The sequence below is a fragment of the Barbatula barbatula genome, assembly GCF_947034865.1.
Source record: "Barbatula barbatula genome assembly, chromosome: 11".
NCBI lineage: Eukaryota > Metazoa > Chordata > Actinopteri > Cypriniformes > Nemacheilidae > Barbatula > Barbatula barbatula.
Window position 1 is genome coordinate 5,861,469 of NC_136774.1, and position 23,475 is coordinate 5,884,943.

A 23,475-nucleotide genomic window follows, 5' to 3' on the forward strand; every position below is an offset into this window, starting at 1 on the left:
ATCAGTTCCAGGCTTCGCAAAAGACTATTAACCACATCAAAGTCTGAGATATTCCTTTATTCTCACACCACGCACACAACCTCACGCATCACAATGTTCGGCAGCCCTTCTAATTCTCTTCTTATTGCTCCTAAAGGTCGTTTTTTCCTTCTCTCTCTATTTTTATGAGAAGCTCTTTGGCAAACCCGAGGCAGTGGAAAGCCTCTTAGAGTGATTGTTTGAATTCTCACAGAATCAAGTATTCGCTTGAATCCGGCATCTGGCCACGTTTCTGCTCGAGCGCTGCCCGTGCCATCTGTAATGAATCAGTCAGACTGCTGTAGTGTATTAGGCTGCATTTTCCATGGCAGTGTTCGCAACCATATGCATAGGCACACGGGCATTTTTGTCCGGCAACGACTAAGCTCTGGAGTCCGTCTTTCCCATGACCCAGCTGGAATGGCATGAGTTAAAAGCGTTTTGGAGATGTATTATCTGCCTGGTAGGGGGTTTTAATCACTGTTGTTAGGCTAAGAGGAAGCTAACCTGCCTTGGTGAAGGGTTATGCAGCAATATACACATATATACAGTACATACGCACTATAATATTCATTGATACACACATTTTCCTGCATTGTGGCGTCAGCTGCAATAAGCCCCAGATGGAAGCTGGCTCTCCTTCAGGATAGATCAATGATGTGGTGAGAAACCCAAATGTACGCATACACACGTTTAACCCAAATTCCAACCAAAATCCTAAAACCAAGTCTTGACCCTCAAACACCACTTTAAAGGGGTCTCCGGAAGTGAGGACCGCCCATAAAGTCCTCTTTTACTCTATCCGCTGGTCTAAAACTCAAACTGATCCTCACAAAAATAGATGTAAAGGTACACACACACACACACCTGTTTCAAGGGATGCTCCAACTTTCTGTTTCAATAAGAAAATAAAACATCAATGCAGAAGTGAAAACTGCTTTTGCTTAAAGAAGTGTGTCAAACAACCTAAAAGTATTAAAACACTTACGGCTGTCTGTAAGACAATTGGTTTTGTGGACAACATACTCACTATGTTATTTTACTGGGCAGTTTATGACCATTGCAGAGAGCTCTCTAGACACTTTCAGAGTTCTATAAAATGTATCTTGGGTGGGCCCTTGTGTAGGGATTTACAGCTGTTTTGCAAAGCCGGCACAATAATTGACCAAAATGAATATGTGGTGATAATATCTGCGTTTAGTGTGGTTGATAACAGAGCTAAAATGTTATTGCCGTTTCAACAACATGCTGCACTTATTAAGGCAAATTTAAGTTGAGTTTAGGCTTTAAAAAAACAAATGAGTGGTTTATATGACTTTTATGACAGGTCATGAGATTATTTTATCTTTGGCTACGTGGCAACAAAATGTATGTGGACATATTGTGGCGGAGGATTAGCTGCCGGGCATATAAACCGCACACACAGACACACCACTCTGGGAGCTTGTTCTCCTTAAGGCTAACACCGTGTCATCGCTCCCATCAGAGTCCAGTGTCTGAAGAGACCACGAAAGGAATCATTTGCACGAGCACGGACTGGCAGCTTATTTTTACCACGTGTCATAATAAATTCCCCTCCGGGGTTGTTTACACCTGCCGTCTTGTGTCCGTAGTGTCTCTTACCCTGCCACAATATAAAGGGGTAGTTCATCTAAAAAATTTTACTCTCATCATTTACTCGCCCTCAGAATGTTCCAAACCTGTATACATTTCTTTGCTGAACACAAAGGAAGATATTTGGAAGAACATCAGTGCCCAAACAGATCTCATCCTGAATTTACTGTGCCACAGTACGGAAAATAAATGCAATGGGAGTCAAGGGGGGGTGAGATCTGTTTGGTTACTGACATGCTTCCAAATATCTTCCTTAATGTTCATTAGAGCAAAGAAATTTAAACATCTGATAGTGAGTAAATCACAGAATTTTCATTTTTGGGCGAACTATCTCTTTGAACAACATTTGTTCTTTAAAACGTTTTTCTGACCCTGCAGGGTCGTGGGACCTTTAAGCAATTTAAAATGTATTTAATTGTAATAAATGTAAAAATGTCTATACTTGTAATGGCTCCAGCAAACAAATGATTGTAATTTGGTTTGGTTTTTAACTTAAAGGAACTGTTCACCCAAAACTAAAAATCCTGTCATTATTTAGTCAGCTTCAGGCGCCTATTTGTGCTGCTGAACGGAAACTCAAAATTTGTAGAATGTTTGTCAATGGTGGCCCAGAAACTTTAACTGTTGTCAATGGTGGCCCAGAAACTTGAACTGTTGTCAATGGTGGCCCAGAAACTTTAACTGTTGTCAATGGTGGCCCAGAAACTTTAACTGTTGTCAATGGTGGCCCAGAAACTTAAACTGTTGTCAATGGTGGCCCAGAAACTTTAACTGTTGTCAATTGTGGCCCAGGAACTTTAACTGTTGTCAATGGTGGCACAGGAACTTTAACTGTTGTCAATGGTGGCACAGGAACTTTAACTGTTGTCAATGGTGGCACAGAAACTTTAACTGTTGTCAATGGTGGCACAGGAACTTTAACTGTTGTCAATGGTGGCACAGGAACTTTAACTGTTGTCAATGGTGGCACAGGAACTTTAACTGTTGTCAATGGTGGCCCAGAAACTTGAACTGTTGTCAATGGTGGCCCAGAAACTTTAACTGTTGTCAATTGTGGCCCAGGAACTTTAACTGTTGTCAATTGTGGCACAGGAACTTTAACTGTTGTCAATGGTGGCACAGGAACTTTAACTGTTGTCAATGGTGGCACAGGAACTTTAACTGTTGTCAATGGTGGCACAGGAACTTTAACTGTTGTCAATGGTGGCACAGGAACTTTAACTGTTGTCAATGGTGGCCCAGGAACTTTAACTGTTGTCAATTGTGGCACAGGAACTTTAACTGTTGTCAATGGTGGCACAGGAACTTTAACTGTTGTCAATGGTGGCACAGGAACTTTAACTGTTGTCAATGGTGGCACAGGAACTTTAACTGTTGTCAATGGTGGCACAGGAACTTTAACTGTTGTCAATTGTGGCACAGGAACTTTAACTGTTGTCAATGGTGGCACAGGAACTTTAACTGTTGTCAATGGTGGCACAGGAAAATAAACTGTTGTCAATGGTGGCACAGGAACTTTAACTGTTGTCAATGGTGGCACAGGAACATAAACTGTTGTCAATGGTGAAACAGGAACTTTAACTGTTGTCAATGGTGGCACAGGAACATAAACTGTTGTCGATGGTGGCACAGGAACTTTAACTGTTGTCAATGGTGGCACAGGAACTTTAACTGTTGTCAATTGTGGCACGGGAACTTTAACTGTTGTCAATGGTGGCACAGGAACTTTAACTGTTGTCAATGGTGGCACAGGAAAAAAAACTGTTGTCAATGGTGGCACAGGAACTTTAACTGTTGTCAATGGTGAAACAGGAACTTTAACTGTTGTCAATGGTGGCACAGGAACTTTAACTGTTTTCAATTGTGGCACAGGAACTTTAACCGTTGTCAATTGTGGCACAGGAACTTTTACTGTTGTCAATGGTGGCACAGGAACTTTAACTGTTGTCAATGGTGGCACAGGAACTTTAACTGTTGTCAATGGTGGCACAGGAACTTTAACTGTTGTCAATGGTGGCACAGGAACTTTAACTGTTGTCAATGGTGGCACAGGAACTTTAACTGTTGTCAATGGTGGCACAGGAACTGTTGTCAATTGTGGCCCAGAACAGTTTAGTCTGCCACATTCATCAAAATATCATCTTTTGTGTTCTGCAGAAAAAAAGTATGCTGATATGTAACAACTTGCTTTAAAAGTGAATACTTGGCTGAAAAGATGCGTCTTTAATCTAGATTTAAATTGGGCGAGTGTGTCTGATCCTCGAATAATATCAGGAAGGCTATTCCAGAGTTTCGGTGCTACGTAAGAGAAAGCTCGACCTCCTTTGGTGGATTTAGTTATTCTAGGTGTTATCAAAAGTCCTGAGTTTTGAGATCTTAGAGAGCGTGACGGGTTGTAGTGTGATAAATATAGTTGGCATCTCAGACATGTTCATTATAACTCTTAGAGCGAGACACAGTATGTCAGTATGTGAAATTACACATTCGTGAAGAAAGAGAAAAACTGCAGAATGGTTTGAATTTGTGCACACAGTAAAGGATAGATTAGTTTACACAGTGAGCTTTGAATCTTTGCTTGGCAGTTTCTGCTAAAGGAATCAGGAGGACAGCCAATGTTCCTTCAGCCAGGAGGCATTATAGTAATACTAGACCAGAGGCCCAACCAGAGACTGACGTGTACACACACACACAATAAAATACATAACCCAAAACAGAATTTGATAATCATGCCTGAATTTGGAAAAGGCCTTTAAGGGATAGTTCACCCTAAAATAATAATTCTGTCATCATTTACTCACTCTGAAGTTGTACCAAAGTTGATAGACAAATCCACATAAGCCCAAAAGTCTTTTGTGATTCATAAACTACCATTTGAAACTTCCTGTATCTCCAAACGCCATATTTGGGCCTGTCTGACTTTCTTAAGTCAATGTCATTTTAAATCCTGATTCAATCTTAAGAAATCTATCACATTGTGAATCAAGGCTTGTTTATAGGCAACAGTAGTATTGAGACATTCCTTGACAAGCTTCCATACGTTTTAAGTAAATGATTTTCATCAATAAAACAAGAACACCACAATGCAACATATTTGTTGAGTCACGATATGCTGGAAAATGTATGCTCAGGTTAAACTAAGAAGATTTCATCCAATAAATGTTACATTATTCATCTGTTTTAAATGAATGCTTAAGTGAAAGTGATGATTCATTTTCATTTCCTAAAGGAAATAATAGTGTTGCAAGCCAGACAACATTAGCAGCTGCTTCAGGTCACAAATCACGGGCAGTTCAATTTTGAGCGCCAAACAGTCAGTCAAGTCAGTGGAAGATTACTCGAACCCCCCTATTTATTCCCGACTGTCAGCCCATTCTGGGAACTTGAACAGCTAAGCCGTTGGAGGGGGAGATGGGATGGTCACGCCGGTGTCATGACTGGGATGAGCAAATATGTCAGAGAGACATTCACAGTGTAAATAATCGGATTGAAAAGTAATTCAACATTAAAATGGTCAATTTTACAATATTTTTTTATAGTATTTCAAGGAAACAGTGAGAATTGGTTGTGAAGTATTAAGCATAATGTTTTTGACATTATTTACATTAACATTTAACACATTCTTCTCTTGAATCAGGAAATCTTTTCTTAAGGGTAAATTAAGCCCAAGATTGAAATTCTGCCATCGCATGTCATAATAAACACATAACAAAACCTGGAAACATTCATGCAAGGACGTCAGTACCTCGCGTATGAACAAGTGAACAGCGCATCAGAGATGCAAATTTTGGCAAATTCTTTAACCAGATTACCAAACATTATTAATCAGCCGTGAAATGGTCAACGACAAGCCCTAATTCAAATGTGACCCAATGACAAAGGGTGAACATGTTTTTGTCAGTGACACTTTGTTGGATGAATAAACAGATTCCTTAAAGGAACAGCTCACCCAAAAATAAAAATTCCGTCATCATTTACCAAATCTGTATACATGTCTTTGTTCTGATGAACACAGAGAAAGATATTTGGAAGAATGTCAGTGACCAAACAGATCCCATCCCCCATAGACTCCCATGGGTTTTATTTTCCCTATATGGCAGTACGTGGAGAATGTTTGGTTACTGACATTTTTCCAAAAATCTTCATATGTGTTCAGGATAACCAAGAAATTCATACAGGTTTGGAACAACCTGAGGGTGAGTAAATGATGACAGAATTATCATTTGTGAGTAAACTGTCCCTTTAAGGAATTGAATGCAGAATTGATTAGAGATGGCGTCATCTAGAGGATACTTTATAAATGACATGTCATTTCATGCCTGGAAGCTCCAGTAAAGGGATAGTTCATTAAAAACTAAAAACTCAGTCATTACTTATCAGTCATTCTCTGTGGAACACAAAAGAAGATATTGTGCTTATTGTGCTGGTCTCAGAATCTCCCAAAGCGCGTTGTGCTCGCTGCTGTGACATCATTTAAACTGCTGACATAACAGAGAAGTATTGAATGAAGGAGTCTGTGATGAATGTTTTTACTTTGGAAAAAAATTACTAAAGCATATATCACATCTTTTGCTCCACTATATTTCATAAAACAAATGTTTTTTTTTTACCTCTCAATGGGCGACTGAACACATACAAATCTGGTACTTTGTTGTATGAAGTATTTTTACTTAAGAAATAGGACATTTCTAGATTTTTTAAATGTACTATAAGGGTACATTTTTTACAAATGTCACTATTTTAATATTTCTGAAATGGAGTAACACATACTTTATAGACTGACATAGTGCAGTAATGTTTTTCCTAAGTAATATAATCAAATACTTGAAAAAAGTACTTGAGCAAGAGTAAAAGTACTACTGTGCCACATGATGATATATCCATTCCATCCTGCCACAGGACGATGGTTTGATTTATTTGTTTATTGCCAAACATTTTGGAATTTGCTTAGTGCGCGCATACCCAATAACATACATTCAGTTGAGAGAACATAAATGGTGACAGTACACATCCCTGTGGAGCCCCTACACTTATTGTCTTAGAACTTGAGAATGCATTATTAATTTTAACTGCTTGTGTTCTGTTCTGCAAAAAATCTTAAATCCAAAAAGCAAGGGATTGTTCAATCCCCAATTGCTTCAACTCATCGAAAAGTTTAACTGGAATAATTGTATTAAATGCAGATTTATAATCCACAAAAAAGGCCTTTAACATAAATGCTAGGGGCTTCAAGATGTTGAAGAATAAATATCTTTGTGGTGTATTCTATTAAATTTGGGTCAAAAAGTATTTGCATGTCATACTGTGTGCTGTAAAATGGGCCAGCTTTTTATGTAAAATGGGTCGACATAAAAAAGAACAACACAGGTAATTTGGGCTGAAATCATTTTCTTTTTTAAATAAGGCCATTGTCCTTATAGCAACAACACTGTTAATGTATTTCATAGTAAATTGAACAAATATTTAATTGAAGAGATTTTGGGAGTACCCCCAAGAATGAAAATTTATTTCATCATCATTTACCCTCTCATATTGTTCCAAACCTGTACACATGTCTTTTTTCTGCTTAACACAAAAGAAGATATTTGAACTTATGTCAGTAACCAAACAGATCTCATCCCCATTGACCCCCGTATATTTATTTCCCCTACTTTGGCAGTTTCAGGAGCTTCAGGTTCAAAGTACTGAAGCAAAATACTTTGTATATCGATAAACAACAGTGTTATTAGGCCTATTTTTAGACCCGTGTGTTGCCATTTGATGTGTTAGACCCATACATTTTAATAACGAGTCTACAGTGATAAATTAAACACAACCGTTTAAAGTCACCATGAAACGGAAGTTGCGATTGACTTGTTTTCCGTATGGTGACTTGTATCCCCGAGAAACGGCTTCTGAAATTAGAATAAAATCTAGGGCGGGGCTTTATTTTGCCCTTCCCTTTTTGATTGGTTTGTTGTAAGTTGGGCTTGGAGGGGAGGGCAAAAAATGCCTGACCATTGGATAGGGAGTATAGTCCTACCTCTTTTTCGTTGCTGGCGTCATATGGTGAAGAGTTGTTGTTAAGAGGGGGAGTGGAGAACGTACTTTCCTCAGTGCGACATAAATTAAGATATGAAAAATGTCCCGTGCAATTTAACTTAAATGGATAGTTCACGCAAAAATTTAAATTCTGTCATCATGTAACCAAATCGATCTCACCCCCCATTTACTGCCATAGTAGGGAACTGTGGCATAATATCTGTAGGATCGCTGACATTTTTCAAAATATGTATACAGGTTTTGAGTAAACGATGACAGAATTAAAATTTTTGGGCAAACTATCACTTTAAGGGGGACCCAGTGTTATTTTTTCAGAGTTTTGGGTGACGTCCATTTCATACTTGAAGGCCCTTTTTATTTTGTCGTCATATACCAGACAACCTTTAAGTTGCTGCCATTATAGAAATATGCTTTTACGATAGAATTTTGATGTTACACCATCTAACCAGCCAAACCTTGAACGACATGGTCACTCCATTCAAAGGAAATTTTAAAGCATTAGCCACCTAGCTAAATGTGCCGTCTCTTCAAGCCCTTTCGTTCATTCAGCGATAAAGTCTCACTTCACAAGGGAAGCTTAGGTGATCTCAAGACTTACAACTATCCCAACGATAAGAGGCACTGTGTCCAAAAGCAAAGCCTCGATAAGCTTCCTCTTTTATGAATATGCCAAAAGCATTAACATAATAGACTGTGGGTTAGATCAGGTCGTGGTGGTCTCAAAAACTCCCAAAACATGTTGTGTTCCGGGCAGACATCAAAAGGAACGCGAGATCTTTTATCCTTCTGACTTCTCAAGACTGGAAAACGGTTCACCAACAGCTCACAAACCTCAATACGCTTCTGCTCAGCAGCCTGCGTGCACATACAAATGATGACAAACCCACAAAGTTGACTTAAAATCTACTACATGTAAGCAAGGTCTACACGAAATAAAAAATACTTGTACCAAAAGTGAAATGAAAGGTTGATCGGTACCTTATGAAGTGGGGTAGTTCCATCGTCATCGGTCAGGTGTGGATCGGCACCACGGTCTAACAACAGCTTGACCACACTAACATGACCACAGTAAGCTGACCTGTGAAGAGGGGTCGCTCCACCGCGGGTCTGGACGTTAACACAAGCTCCGCAGTCCAGAAGTAACACGCACACAGACAGGTGACCTGCTCGACCAGCATAGTGCTTGTATGATAACGGAAATAAAGACGAGTTATTCATCGACACTCTTTTCGTACGCACAATTGTACTATAAAACCTTGTGGTAGATTACACAACAAACCAAAGCAGTGTAGTGTGACTGGTCCCTCAAATTTGGATCAATCCCCTTTTTAAGAAACGACCTGACCTTCTCCAGATCTCCATCTAGAGCAGCTGACCAAATACCTACAAGAAAACCATTTGTTAAAGGATAAATATAGATCACACACACACAGAGATAAAGAGAAAGCTTGAAGACGATGCACCTCTTTCAAACTCCATCTCATCCAGGGTTTGATGAACGCTTGGTGCTGAGCGATGGGCGCTACATGCGCATTGAGTAACGCGCGAATCCATCTATTTATACACAACACTGTAATATATAAAGTAAAGTGTTAGTAACTATTTGCATATGTGTTTAAGTGAAAAAACACGTGCTCTTATTTTGTACTAACTAAACATGCAACAAAAACATGTCAATGTATGCGTCTTATTAGTAAACTAGCAAATCTTTAACAGCCACCAACTACCTAGTATTTATTTATTAGAATAGTGAATAAAACACCCGTTACCTGCACATTTTTTATAAATAACCAAGCATTACAGGCTACAAGTTAAGAAAACATTTTCAATGTATAACAACATAACACGACATTTTAAGAAAACACTGTATGGCATTTAAAAAAATCATATCTCTTAAATAACTGCAATAATTGTTGTGCTTTATGACGTTTCATAATAATGAAAGACGCTATATATTAAGATAGATCTTGTTTAAACGTTACCTGCAGATGAGCTAAAAACAAACGCAGAGACCTAAAGTAACGTGTGAAGCTACTGCATACTACAAAGCAGAGACCTTTCAAAATAAAAGTCCGCTTCTCCGTCAAAATAATGGCAATACAAATATTTCCAATGTCCACCGGTTTTGTTTAAACTACATTTCAGTACAGTGGTTGTTTGCTTGCTGTGGGCTAAACACAAAAAAAATCTTACAGTTTACATGTACAAACAACTCTAAAGGTTTTAAATGATGAATCATGCTGTTTTAGTATTACAAACTAGTTTAAATATTTTTCTAAATAAAACAACAGTTCATTTAAAACCGTGGTCTCCAAAACATTTTTTTTGCAAAAGAGCTGAAGATAAAATAAATTCGGACACTTAATAATACTTTAGTCCTGTTTCCACAAACACTTTTTGTTGCTGGTTCACGGGACCATATCAAGCCATCATATCACCCAATGACTTACAACAGAAGGTTAAAAACAACACATTAAAGAAAATCTAGCTAAACAGTTATATTTCAAAGGTTTTGTGTTTCAATGCATTGAATAGATTCAAATAAAATAAAAAGAGTGCCTGAGTGCGGTTGCAAGTGTTTATAAAGTGATTTATGATGCGCAATAGACAACCAAAACACAAGTAAATAAAGAGTCAAAAGCAGTTTATAACAGTCTATTTATGGAAATACACTTCTGCAATAGAGTGAGTGCAAGATTGGCAAGGAGAGAATAGTGTCCTCGCCTATACATTATACATAAATACAGCCGATACATAAATAAATAGCTTGCACCCTTTCATCAAGGGTCTGATATACATAGAGAATCACACTTAAAGTGCAAAATCTATTTTGATTGCCTTCATTGAACACGATTGATAGAGTACCTAACAATTCGACATGAAAAAATAACAGCATGTTGTATATCACCAAGTGTCATTTCTGACTGAGATGGGTCGGTTTTCCTTTTTTAAACCATGCAGCAAATAATCCAGGTCAGATGATATTAAGGTCTACAATGGGATCGATATTTGTGAAGCACTTACCTAAATTGCATGTTATAAATGTGCTTAAATTGTATAAATAAGAGCTACATTTGTAATAAAGTATATATAAAAGTTTAGCTTTGGATATGAGTGCACAATGTCAAGTCCCGATTAAGTGCTTTTCAGATTAAATATCGAGAAGTGACATGATTAAGGACAAATTCAATACGATAACCACTATGTAAGGAAGCACCGGAGATGAAAACGACACGAGAAACATCACTTTTTGGTATGGATGAACAACAGTTGGTCACGTCAATGCTTAAAAACAATCTTAAATCAAGAAGTGGGAGTGAAAGCTAAAGAGTGAATGGAAAACATAACATACACACGAATATAATATAAAGATAATATACACCCGCATATCGGCACCATTGGTTAATTATTGTGCATATTAACCTATGGCTTATAACACAGTTATCAAAGGATTCAAACGTTTTAAAGTGTCGCCAACATGTGACAAAATTTGGTTTATATTTGGTTGAAGTCTCTGCATGGATTTAAAAGAAATTTCAAGTGAACTGAAACAGAATAAAGAACGGGCGAGGAACATTAAACAACGAACGCCGAAACAAACAAATTCCTGTGAAAATATGAGAAAAGGATACGTGAGAGCTTTGTGTTTATGTTGCATATTTGAAACCAGACCTGTGTGAGATATGATTAAGGTATTTTCCATTATTCAGATATTGTACATACAATTGCTACTATGAGTGTGCAACAAAGGCAGCAATAAGCCTTTAAAGCCGTTGCCTTATATATGCGATAGCTATTTTTGGTTGTATTCACCGACTGAAATGTTGACTTCATCCCCTATACATTTACTAAGACAAACTCAAAGCTTTATAACTTAAAAGCAATGGATTTGGTTAACCTATGATCAACTTCTATACATTTGGAATATCTAAAAGCTTTTGCCATTTTGACTATAGACCCTGGATGTGCATTAGTGCATGAGGGTAAAGTTAAAATATAAGGGGCGGGGCAAATCAAGTGCTAGTATTGCATTGCATACGGTTCCACAGGAGCGTGAAACAAGAAGTTGTGGAGGGTGGTGCTATAAACAGCTGGCTGGTAAGGTTGTTGGGCAGGGAGCATTCTAATTGGTTATCTCACACTTTGGGACATGTGCAGTGGAGTCAGCATCTCCTCAAAAATGGCTCCTTTCACATTTGAGCCACGTAGGTTGGCTTCCTGTAGATCACAGCCTGAGAGATCACAGTTCTGCACGAGAACAAAGATGCTTTTATTGTACATTTGAAAATGTTAGTGGTTTAAGAAGAGTGCATTTATTTATAGCCATCATGTTCTTAAATATCAAAGAGCGAATATTTCTTTGAAATATCTATAAATAGTTTCTAGTAATATTAGAGTCTACAACATAAACAAATGTTATGTGGCCCAGTAAACGTCCACGAAGAATTTGCGCATCACTTTTTCCACATGTTGTCATGTTACAGCCTTATTCCAAAATGGATTCAATTCATTATTTTCCTCAAAATTCTACAAACAATATCCCTGTCTATATAAGGTCTCACAGTTAACAGTGCATGTCAGAGCACAAACCAAGCCATGGAGTCCAAGGAATTGTCTGTAGACCTCTGAGACAGGTTTGTATCGAGGCACAGATCTGGGAAAGGGTACAGAAACATTTCTGGAGCATTGAAGGTCCCAATGAGCACAGTGGCCTCCATCATCTGTAAATGGAAGAAGTTTGGAACCATCAGGACTCTTCTTAGAGCTCGAGGCACAGCCAAATTGAGCGATCGGGGGAGAAGGGCCTTAGTCAGGGGGGTGACCTTCCAGAAGAACAACCATCTTTGCAGCACTCTACCATCAGGCCTGTATGGCAGAGGGGCCAGACGGAAGCCACTCCTCAGTAAAAGGCACTTGACAGCCCGCCTGGAGTTTGCCAAAAGGTACCCGAAGGACTCTTGGACCATGAAAAACTAAATTATCTGGTCTGATGAAACAAAGATTGAACTCTTTGGACTCGAACCCAAATGAACATCTCTGGAGAGATCTGAAAATGGCTGTGCGCCGACGCTCCCCATCCAACCTGATGGAGCTTGAGAGATCTTGCAAAGACGAATGGGAGAAACTGCCCAGAAATAGGTGTGACAAGCTTGTAGCATCACACTCAAAAAGACTCGAGGCTGTAATTGGTGTCAAAGGAGCTTCGACAAAGTATATGAATACTTATGTACATGTGTTTTTTTCTTTTTAATACATTTTCAAAGATTTCAAACAAACTTTGCCATTTTGGAATAATGCATGACAAAATGTATAAAAAGTGAAGCGCTGTGAATACTTTCCGGAGGCACTGTATTTTCTTACCTCGAGATCTGTGCCTGCTAATGTAGCACCTCGAAGGTTACAGTTTTTGAGCTTGGCATTCTTCAGTGTAGCCACACGCAGATTTATCCCCGTCATCTGACTGCCCTCCATGTCAACGCCTTTCAGATTAGCACCTATTGAGCATGAAGACTACAATTGTTACCAGATTACAAACAAGTACATTTCATATATCAACAATGTTTGGCAGTGAAACTGTGTCAAGTTATTTGTTTACTAAAGATAAGAAGTGTTGCTGTATAGTGGTTTTACCCTCCAGATTGGCCTTGAGCCCAGACGGATCCTCAAAGTTGCATCCTTTCAGAGACGCTCCTTCTGCATTGGAGCAGAGCATCTTCACACCCTGAAGATTAGCACCCTGAAGCACATGATGTTGGCATGTCAGAATATTTGAAAGGACAGTTCACCCAAACATTAAAATGCTCTCATTATCTGATTTTCTGCCGCTCGTGTTGTTCTTCGGTGGAACCCAAAATTATTTTTGTAATCTAGATTTTTGTGATAATGATTTCCTGACACGAACCTATTACATGTCTTGCAATATAATACACAAAAAGTACCAAAATGGAAAGAAAGAAAGATCTCACATCCAGATTGGCTCCCGATAGGTCTGCTCTCTCCAGGTTTGAGCAGCACAGGTTTGCATAGGTGAGATTACACCGACTCAGATTTGCCATTTTAAAATTAATATAGCGCAAATCAAGCCGAGAAAGATCAGCTCCACTAAAATTCAGACCCTGTGAACGGAAAAACAAAACGTGAAAAGAGAAACACCACTAACTCATGAAAACATGACTGAAGAATTCAATCCCAACACATCCCCTACCTGACAGCGTAGCTCTGATTTGGTCGGCGTGGCCAGCAAAAATCTAACAAACTCCTTCCGGGAAAGTGGAGAGTGATCTTCAGGCGGATGTGAATTCTGTTTTAAAACCACAAATAAACTAAGAAATACAGATATCAAAGAAAAAGTTTCAAACATTTCCAATCTGTTACCTTTATGGTGACTTCTAGCTGTTCAGCCAACTGCTCTATTCCAAAGAATCGAGCTTCTTCCAGCACTCCTAAAAACATAAATAATTCATACATAAGAATATCGCTAACAGTATGTAGGATAAAACATGATGTTAGAGTACATTTACATGTTACATTTTTAAAAGCAATGTGTTATTATTATTAAATATGTATATTAAGTTCTAATATGCCTAATTCATTATGGCATTAACACCATTTGATAATTTTTCTCTGTGGTTTGCAAAAGGAGATATGCCATTTACTTTTATTACATTTTTGAATGAATAATCCTTTAATGGCATTATTTCATTTAATATAGCATTTCACAAAAATGCCTGGCAAGCACTTTTTTGCTGTAGGTTCCATACCGTGTACATGTAATGTCTTTAAAATGTGACATGATAAACAATATCACATGGTGGGTGAAAAACTTATCCGATCAGAAATGCCAAAGGTGGTCTCACTCACCGAGTAAGTTTATTCCTTCATTGACAATGAACTGGCCGTGCCTTAGGTAATTCAGAATGGGTTCAAAGTACTCTGGGCTGCGGTCAATGAGGTAAGCCCCTCGTCCGTCCTGCTTATTACCCCAAACATCTGCATAACAGAGAAAATAATTCAACTTTAAACCCCAAGTCTGAATGAGTCAGTGTCATTATAGGTTAAACCACACGTACCTTTCTCTCTAAACATGTGTGCCAGCATACTGTCAGGCTCCTTACTCACAAGAGTGCTCCTTGAACAATACGAAACATGTTATATAAATAATAAAAGTTGAATGTATAACATATCAATATACTATCATTTTATGAGTAATCATTTGACCTACAGTACACTGCTTGTATTGCTTTACTTTACTTATTTACACAACACTGATACGTTTTAAACAAAGTCCTTTGTATTTTATTCGAATGTCTTTAAGCGAATTCGGCAGCGGGTCGTCCATATGATCACCTAGTCGTCGTGAAAAGCCGCCCACCAATATTCAGCGTTAGCCAATCGGTGTGCGAACCCGAGTTGTCGTCTGATGATGTCTTGCTGTCGCTCTGGGGATCTAAAACATAAACAGTGACACTATCACACGCCGCTTCATTGCAAAACAAGATGAATCCCATCCGAACAACGAAAGAGATTTAAAAAGCACTCACTTAAGAAAGAAACATCTCCCTCCGACACATAAAGCACATCATCATCTCTGTAATAGAACATATACACAATGATCAACCCTGACGTTTTATCACGACGTCTTATTTCCCTTAAGAAACGAGTGCACAGCTCTCTTTCTTATTCATGCTGAGCTCACGGTGGTACAGAATAACAAAGAGAGGTGCGATTTTCCATTATGCCCCATTGTGACAGCTCGCTCTCCCGAAGTGCACATGAAGAATTTCACAGTGTCAAGAGAATCTCACCTGATGAGGGCAATGTCATCTATGAGGCCGCCTTTCCCATTATAGACATTGCAAGCCCTTATTCCCAATTTATTGCTGGCGACTGTCAAAAGATCGGAAAAAGTCCCATAAACAGCTACAACCTGCAAAAGAAATCATGGAGAAACTCATATTGCACTGCATTGGCAAGTTTTATGGACTGATAAAGCACAATGCTCTGTGGTCTATTGAATATGTAAACAAATAAAGCATTCCACATAACTCAAATATAAAAACATATGAGAAATGATAGAATACATGATGTGAATAACACTACACTGCGTGATAAAGTCAAAACAATACAAGATGCATTAAAATAACAAGGCTTTGATCTGGCCTTTAATCTTAAACATCAAGTGCTAAATCATAAATCGTAGGGTCAGATCTGCATGAGATCCAATCGCCTGCCGTGTCTTTTATAGCTTGTATCTGCTTCATGCCTTTAACAGGACGCCAGTGCCCGATCACACTTACTGGAGTTGGGCAAGCTAAACGCGGACTGCGTGTGTGCACTCACCTTGCCATTTTTGGAGGTTCCGTTGACAAAAAGCGTCACCCTGCGCATACTTTACGTAAGCTAACTGAACGTATAGCCTGTACGGCGAATATCAAATAAACAGATCGTTCACTTATCTACGTGTTAAACTAATGCCTAAGTAAAAGGAGGAGGAAGAACCAGCCTAGCTACATTGTATCAAGATGACGAATCCACCGTCCAATCAAAATGCGAGTGCTGCGGCGGACCTCGGAGACGGACCAATCACAGGGCACGGTTCACGGACTGGGCGGAAGTTCGGACCAATCAGACACAATTGCGGTGTCATTTTTTATGTTGAACTTGCGTTGTAAGAATGGAATTTTGACGTCAGGGGAAATGAAGATTTTAGTGAATGTGACTGTAAAACGGCAAAATCACAGGAGAATAATACAAAAAAAAAAAGATAATACAACGAACCTGACAACAATGAGAAAAAAGAATGAAAAAAATCTCACAGTTTTCAATCCATCCATATTAATAAATTAACAAATATAATTGATGACGACACGAAATAAAATAAAACGTATTTTTATGCAAAAAAAAAAAACGTTAGATAAGCGATTTGTGAATAAAAAAATACAATGCATATTTTGTGTAGCACCTGGGTAGTGTACCTTTTTCTACACTAGATGGCGGAGTAGAACACAAATATTTGGCATGATCTGGCATTCCAAGAGTTCTCAATTCAAAGCCTTTGCTGTTTTCCAACGCATGTAGGTCGAAATGCTTTTCCTGAATGAAGTTACAGTTTACTTTAACCCAGACAGTCTTTACAGGGAAGCCTTACAGTTCGAATATACACCGACACACATGTGTGAACCTGTCCTGGAAATACAGGCATAATGATCTAATTCTAAGAAGAGCATCAAATGGATTTCACTATGATTTGAATAGTTGTAGTGGCTTTACTCCTTCAATGTTTTAAATATCAAGGTTATGTTTTCACAGAATGACTTTTCGCAAGTAAGGTCACATCACAATATATTGTTTTATACTTTATAATATTTACACATCTAAATGCAAGATGAAACTCTTAATACCTTCTTTAATGCAATAGATATATTTGTATAGCATAATTGTTTACCAAAACTAGGATATAAATCTCTAGTACCCAATATCAAGCTGATAGTAATAAAATCCTGTTCCACATAAGTGAAAAATTACTTGGCCGGCATATGTGTTTGCCCTTCTAATAAACGTAAACCAAAGCATTGATAAAATATGTCAAGCAAGTGATAATATCCTGCTTACAGATGATTGATTCCTACCTAGTGGATACAATCTTATCTTTTGCAAAGACTGTTCTCAAAAAGTCCCCACTGCTCTGCAAACACACGGACTGCTAATCATTTTTCTTGCAGACTGCTGTTGACAAAATGTGTTCCAGTTTTCGGGAAGTTTCCAATTCTCTCTCTGGATTTTTATTCTGTCTTATTTAGACAAGGGCATTACAGCAATGTAATTCTACCTCCTATAGACGATAGGAGCTGATGTATTTTTCCTTAAGTGTTCCATTAATACGTCTATTAACTGTAGTTTTTGTGATTTATGTGTGGAAAAAGCAAATCCATGTGAAGTACATTGTCCTCATAACCACCTTCATGTAAAAGCAGTGGCAATTCAAATACATCAATTTCATCTGCGATAAAAAGCGCTTTATTCATATTTTATTAAAGTATAACAAAAACATTTTAAAACAAGATGGTGTTTTTGTCCTGTACTGCTGCGTTGCGTTAGATTTATGTATTGTTGCAGTCTGCCATTTTTGTCTTCTTGATGTTCGCTGTTCCCCTTCCTGTAGGATTATTCCTGTGTTCTGTTTTTGGACTTTGATTTGCCCCTCATGGCACGTTTTATGTTTAATCCATGTTTTGAGTTCCTGTTTCCCATTGGGGATTTTTGTTTAATTTAATGTCTTTTTCACATAATGTTGCCTGCAATTGGGTTCTTCCCTCCCCGATCCTGACAGGTATACAGTTTACATTAAAAAAACATCAATTTTGAGAGGGGCTAAGACTAGAAAGAATTATAAAATACAATACAACGAACCAAACAACAAAGACAAAAAAGAATGAAAAACATTCACGATTTTCAATTCATCCATATGAATAAATTCAAAACAAGGAATATCATTTATATTATCGAATAAATCAAACAAGCCTATCACTGTATTTGGCCCAAATGTATCTTCCAGAAGACCTCAATCCGTTACCTCAGAGATTAAATTTTTCTTTAGGCGAGTGGGTTCCCTCAACCGAAAGCCTATGCATTTTTCCCATAGACTTTTGGAAGATCGCAAAAAAAACTTCTAAGCAGTTTACGGTGTGTACACGTTTTGTAAATCAAGATAATCTTTACAAATGAACTCCACATTTGTTACTATTGAAGCCGAAATACAATCGTCAGAAGTAAAAAGCTAACACAATGCTCTAAACAGAAGCCTGTGTCTGAAACCGCTCCTTATTGGGTGTCCGCCATTTTGTAGTTGAGTCCGAAACCTGAGTGAACTGCTTCATTCCCTAAATTCGTTCACTATTTTTACACCGCAATGCACTGATTTTGAGTGTACAATCGATGTACACTCGCTAAGTAACTAGAGCTACGGCAGTCACGTGACCTATTCTGTTTACACCGCCATCCTGGCAGGCAAGGACAGACAGTAGCGAATATAAAATGAATGGCGCCAACATGAGTTTCAAGGCAACATAGTTCACTGCACACTATAATTCAAAAGACATAGACATGTGCATATCAACACTAAAGAGATTAAACATAACAGATGTCTATATTGCCCCCGGGTGCTTTTAACGTGTATCTATAAAGAAATGGATTCATTTCCTGACCTAATGTCTACAACTGCCCCATCAACTTTTATTCGTCCTAGTCTGGAGACTCTTCAAAGCCTGAGTGGTAAAAATGTACGTGAATCTTTTGATGGATATTCAACTTTGGAGTCTGCCGGCTTTAACCTGCATTCGCATCAACTGTGCTGTTGGCTAATGGTATTGACCCTAACTATCATTGTTTGTTGGTATCTTAGCCAGCATAACTAAATCCCTGATCTTGCAGGTTAAAGATTTCACAAAAATCAGAATGACCTTCCATTGAAGCCATGGGTGGTGGTCAGACACGATGGGGTTGTGTTAGGAGCCCACTGCGATTGCACAGCTGGACTTGGTGAGTGCTGCTCTCATGTGTCTTGTTCAGGATTTGGCAGTATAATGACAGAGAGGAAGAGAAAGAGGTGACGTGTTGGTTAGTATGTTTGACCACTGTCAATACCAGGGCTACAACTGCTCTAGTGCTCTCCTGAATGCCTGCCAAAATGGCTGAGTTCAGATAGCGTGACGTCAACTTCCAGAGCTCTATTCCCCATGATTCAACACGCAACGACTGCTTGATTAGAATCAGCTGGAGGGGAGTGCCCGTTAATGCCACAAATGCACGTTTACACACTTGTGTATGCTCTTGTTGACAGTTATTGTTTTGTTTTTGAGATTAAACCAATTACATGAAGGTTAGAGACAGTGGTGCTTTATTTTAAATATATTAAATAATGTTATTAAACGTATTAAACGTTAAAGTAAATAAATGTGGCAACAGTTGTTTTGTTCTCTTTATTAAAAAACGTATACAAAAACGTGATAAATTAATTGAAATTTAACTTTACCATTTTCTTAAAGGCCCACTGCAATGACTTAGACCGCACAGCATTATTTGATATGTTGATGTAATTTCAACTGAAAGACATATCGAGTGGCCCCTCCCCCGTTTAAAATAACCAATAGCCTTTTGTTACAGCACAGCCAGGCAACTTTTGCATCTTTCTTCCCAAAGAAAACAACCAAGATCAACAGTCTGTTGTCATCGTTGCCGCCTATTGAACATGGCCAAACCCCCGACACATGCTCACTCTCCTCTGTCTCTTATCTGAAGATGATATTTACAAAGTTATTTCTTCTAACCACCCGACTACCTGCCCGCTAGATCCCATCCACACTCATCACATTATCAACTCATCTCTCACCAACGGTACATTTCCCACAGTCTTCAAAGAGGCCCGTATTACCCACCTGTTAGATAACTACATACCGTTATCTCTCCTCCCCTTCATTGACAAAACTCTTGAGCGTGTTGTGTTTAACCAGTTCTCCTCCTTTCTTATGCAGGACAACCTCCTGGACAGCAACCAGTCTGGTATTAAGAGCGGTCATTCCGTCGAGACTGCGCTGCTCTCAGTCATTGAAGCCCTTAGACTGAATGCTCAAGAGCAGCCTCTAACTCATCTGTACTCATCCTACTGGATCTATCTGCAGCCTTTGATATGGTAACCACCACATCCTCCTGTCGACCGTCAAGGCTATGAGTGTCTCAATGGTGCTACAATGGTTCGAGTCTTACTTTTCAGGTAGGTCATTTAAAGTATCATGGAGAGGTGAGGTCTCTGAGTCCCAACATCTCAATACAGGGGTGCCTCAGGGCTCAGTGCTTGGACCGCTGCTCTTTTCTGTATACATGACATCCCAAGGTTCTGTCTTTCTGAAATATGGCTTTTCCTATCACTGCTATACGGATGATACACAACTCCGCAAGTCATTTCAGCCTGACGATCAGACTGTTTCTGCATGCATTTCAACATGCCTGACTGACATTTCGCTCTGGATGAAGGACCATCACCTGCAAATGAACCTTGCAAAAACAGAACTTCTTGTAATCCCGGCCGACCCAAAGATTCATCACAACCATCAACATTCAACTGGCCTCATCAACCATAACACCTTCCAGAACGGCCTGAAAGTGGGAGTGGTAATCGATGATCATCTACACTTCCCAGATCATGTTGCCAGCACCACCTGCTCCTGTAGATCCATCCTCTACAACATTAGGAAAATTAGACCTTTCCTGTCCAAGCATGCTACGCAAGTCCTATTGGAGGCTCTTGTTCTGTCCAGACTGGACTATTGCAATGCGTTGCTGGCTGGACTTCCAGCTTACACAACCAAACCTCTACAGATAATCTAGAATGCAGAGGCAAGAGTGGTCTTCAATGAACCAAAGAGAGCACACGTCACTCCTCTCTTCATTTAGTTACTGTCCAATGGCTCCCTATAGTCGATCGCATCAAATTTAGAGCTATGCTCTTGACCTACAAGACCACCACTGGTTCGGCAACCCCATATATTCACTAGGTAATACAGACTTATGTACCTGCCAGATCCCTGCACTCTGCAAATTTTCTAAATGCAAGTTTTCTGAAGATTAGTTCTGATTTTGATTTCTATTCTACTCTTTCTATCCAAGATAAATCTTAGCTTTGTATACTTTGGTAGGCTATATGAGACCAGTTTAACTGCACTCATACTTGTTGTTGTCCTTATGTTGTTCCAATTTGTTCCACTGTTTACCTCATTTGTAAGTCGCTTCGGATAAAAGTGTCTGCTAAATGACTAAATGTAATGTAAATGTCATTTGAAGCAGCTTGTTATTACTTTGGTGAGTGACACTAGCATTTGTCTGTCCTTTACTCATCAAGGCTGTGGTGTCTGTTTTCTTCACTATCTTCCATGAAGCCACACAGGTGTAATATAACAGTTATGTTGAATGTCCGCGACAGTACTGTTAGACGCAGGTAATATTACATCAGTGTCCGAAATCGTTCACTCGTTTTCATTCACTTCTTTCCCATACTCTATAGTGTACTCAAATGTCATTCGCTATATAATGAATAGTGAAGGAGTGGGCGAGGGAGCGGTTTCAGACACAGCAAGACTACACTTTGGCTCGATATCAACGTCACCAAAGCGTCCGACAACTCTTTCAAACTTTATTAAAAATGTAATAAATTACTCCGTGAATGAATCCCCATCTATATTTTAAGAGATTTGTGCCCAAGTTACATTATTTGTTAGCTTTATATGCGCTGATGTCTAATGTGTCGGCCAAAGGAAGTAGTCGCCTTCAGCAACTTGTTAGCCAGCAACTTTATTAAGACACAATAAGGCTTTTAGAAAAATCCCAAGCGGGCTTCAACTGGTTTGTTTTATGTCATAGATTAAAATTGGGAACATTTAGAGGATTGTTTACCACAGACCTTATTTCGAGTGATTTACCAAAAACCCATTAAAAACCACAGACTTTGGAGCGACGGAACAAAAGGACACGAAGGGGATAAAGACAAATGATCCAGCACAGGACAGCAAACACAAGGGCATTAAATAGAAGAGGAACAAAAGAGATATAACAACGGCAACAGATGGAGGGCATGAACTGATAATTTGATAATAAATAAGGAAACAAGGGGCTGGGGCTAAGACCCAAGACAGGAGAGCACATGGCACAATATATATAAACAATGGCCATGTGCTTCCAACACAGACACAAGACATGGGACTGTCATGATCCTGTCACTCCATACTCTCTTGTTTGGACAGGATCATGACAATAACTGTTAAGTAGTTTAAAATTAATTTAATAAAATTAATATACAATAAAATATTCATATGAATTAAATATAAATGGTTCTATGACTTTATCAAAATCAAATAAAAAACTAAGCAAATAAAGAAGAAACAAAACAAGTATTATTAGTGTGTGTGTGTGTGTGTGTGTGTGTGTGTGTGTGTGTGTGTGCGTGCATGCTCAACAAAAGAAAAAACAGCATAGAATATAGGTAGATATTCTGTTTGACAAACCTCCACTCAGCCATCAATGTTTCGTGTGATAGGATATCGCATCCCCTGCAGCATGTAAGATATAGAGAGTTGTGTACACAGTCAGTCATACTAAAGCTTCCGTATTCATCTGTGTAACTTGTTTAAATAGTTTCTAAGCAACTGTGACTCGCATGATTCTGGGACGGTTAATGGGTTAATAAAGCTCACTGTCAATTATCATAAACAAGTGTCCCCCATTTAAAGATACAAGTCCTATTAACTATTTCTTGTGCAATAGTTATATTCCACTTGTGTTTCAGGTTGCTGCTGTATTTCTGTTCATCCGAACCCTGTGCAGAGGTTGCAAATGATGCTGATATGGGATGCCACAGCGCAACATTTCTTAAGCGCTTCCACGGTATTGAGAAAACGGTCTGTGTAAGAGCTGCTCTTTGTGGCCGTGGGTCATCTGGGTGAGATCCCAATCCGTGAATAAAACATCAGGTTCCGTCCAGCTCTGATCTGTTTTTGAGGAACTCTTTGAAACAAAGCAGATAGATAAATAATACATGTATATATGAGATAGGAAAAAGAATGCAAACCCAGAGAGGAGGAGAAAAGAAAAGGAAGCCAGCCAACATTGATGCAACTTTTATAATAAAATACGTCATTATAAGTTTGCAAAGACTCAGATTGCAGCTTGTTGAGATCTTTTTTCTTTTCTAAGTGATAATTGTATTTTGTCTGGCGTTAAACTGCAGAAATGTACAAAGGAAACCAATCCAACTGG

General features: G+C 38.7%; 2 protein-coding genes across 2 annotated transcripts; both read right to left on the bottom strand.

Annotated features, from left to right (window-relative positions):
- Positions 1-6,141: 6,141 nt before the first annotated feature.
- ankrd39 (ankyrin repeat domain 39) lies at positions 6,142-9,747 on the bottom strand. Its single transcript, XM_079466709.1, has 5 exons — positions 9,654-9,747; positions 9,135-9,241; positions 8,951-9,054; positions 8,650-8,853; positions 6,142-8,526 (listed from the first exon to the last, which is right to left on the bottom strand). The coding sequence occupies exons 2-5, from the start codon at positions 9,223-9,225 to the stop codon at positions 8,350-8,352; spliced, it is 576 nt and encodes a 191-aa protein (XP_079322835.1). The 5' UTR covers positions 9,226-9,241; positions 9,654-9,747; the 3' UTR covers positions 6,142-8,349.
- A 494-nt stretch (positions 9,748-10,241) lies between these two features.
- Positions 10,242-16,211, bottom strand: kctd9a (potassium channel tetramerization domain containing 9a). Its single transcript, XM_079466710.1, has 12 exons — positions 16,012-16,211; positions 15,477-15,598; positions 15,213-15,259; positions 15,019-15,118; positions 14,742-14,800; positions 14,533-14,661; positions 14,047-14,114; positions 13,877-13,972; positions 13,638-13,787; positions 13,303-13,408; positions 13,033-13,166; positions 10,242-11,919 (listed from the first exon to the last, which is right to left on the bottom strand). Exons 1-12 carry the CDS (start codon positions 16,057-16,059, stop codon positions 11,803-11,805), a joined length of 1,176 nt encoding a protein of 391 aa, XP_079322836.1. The 5' UTR covers positions 16,060-16,211; the 3' UTR covers positions 10,242-11,802.
- Between the last annotated feature and the right edge of the window lie 7,264 nt (positions 16,212-23,475).

What these genes read in the sequence shown, in the direction of transcription:
- kctd9a (XM_079466710.1), bottom strand. Translation starts at nt 16,059, where the DNA reads ATGCGCAGGGTGACGCTTTTTGTCAACGGAACCTCCAAAAATGGCAAG. An exon ending in TGAAGGAATAAACTTACTCG is followed by an intron (nt 14,115 to 14,532) that starts GTGAGTGAGACC and finishes TTATGTTTTTAG; the next exon opens with GAGTGCTGGAAGAAGCTCGA. An exon ending in TAGCAGGCACAGATCTCGAG is followed by an intron (nt 11,920 to 13,032) that starts GTAAGAAAATAC and finishes GTTCTCGTGCAG; the next exon opens with AACTGTGATCTCTCAGGCTG.
- ankrd39 (XM_079466709.1), bottom strand. Translation starts at nt 9,225, where the DNA reads ATGGATTCGCGCGTTACTCAATGCGCATGTAGCGCCCATCGCTCAGCA. An exon ending in TGAGATGGAGTTTGAAAGAG is followed by an intron (nt 9,055 to 9,134) that starts GTGCATCGTCTT and finishes GTTTTCTTGTAG; the next exon opens with GTATTTGGTCAGCTGCTCTA. An exon ending in GAACTACCCCACTTCATAAG is followed by an intron (nt 8,527 to 8,649) that starts GTACCGATCAAC and finishes ATGTGCACGCAG; the next exon opens with GCTGCTGAGCAGAAGCGTAT.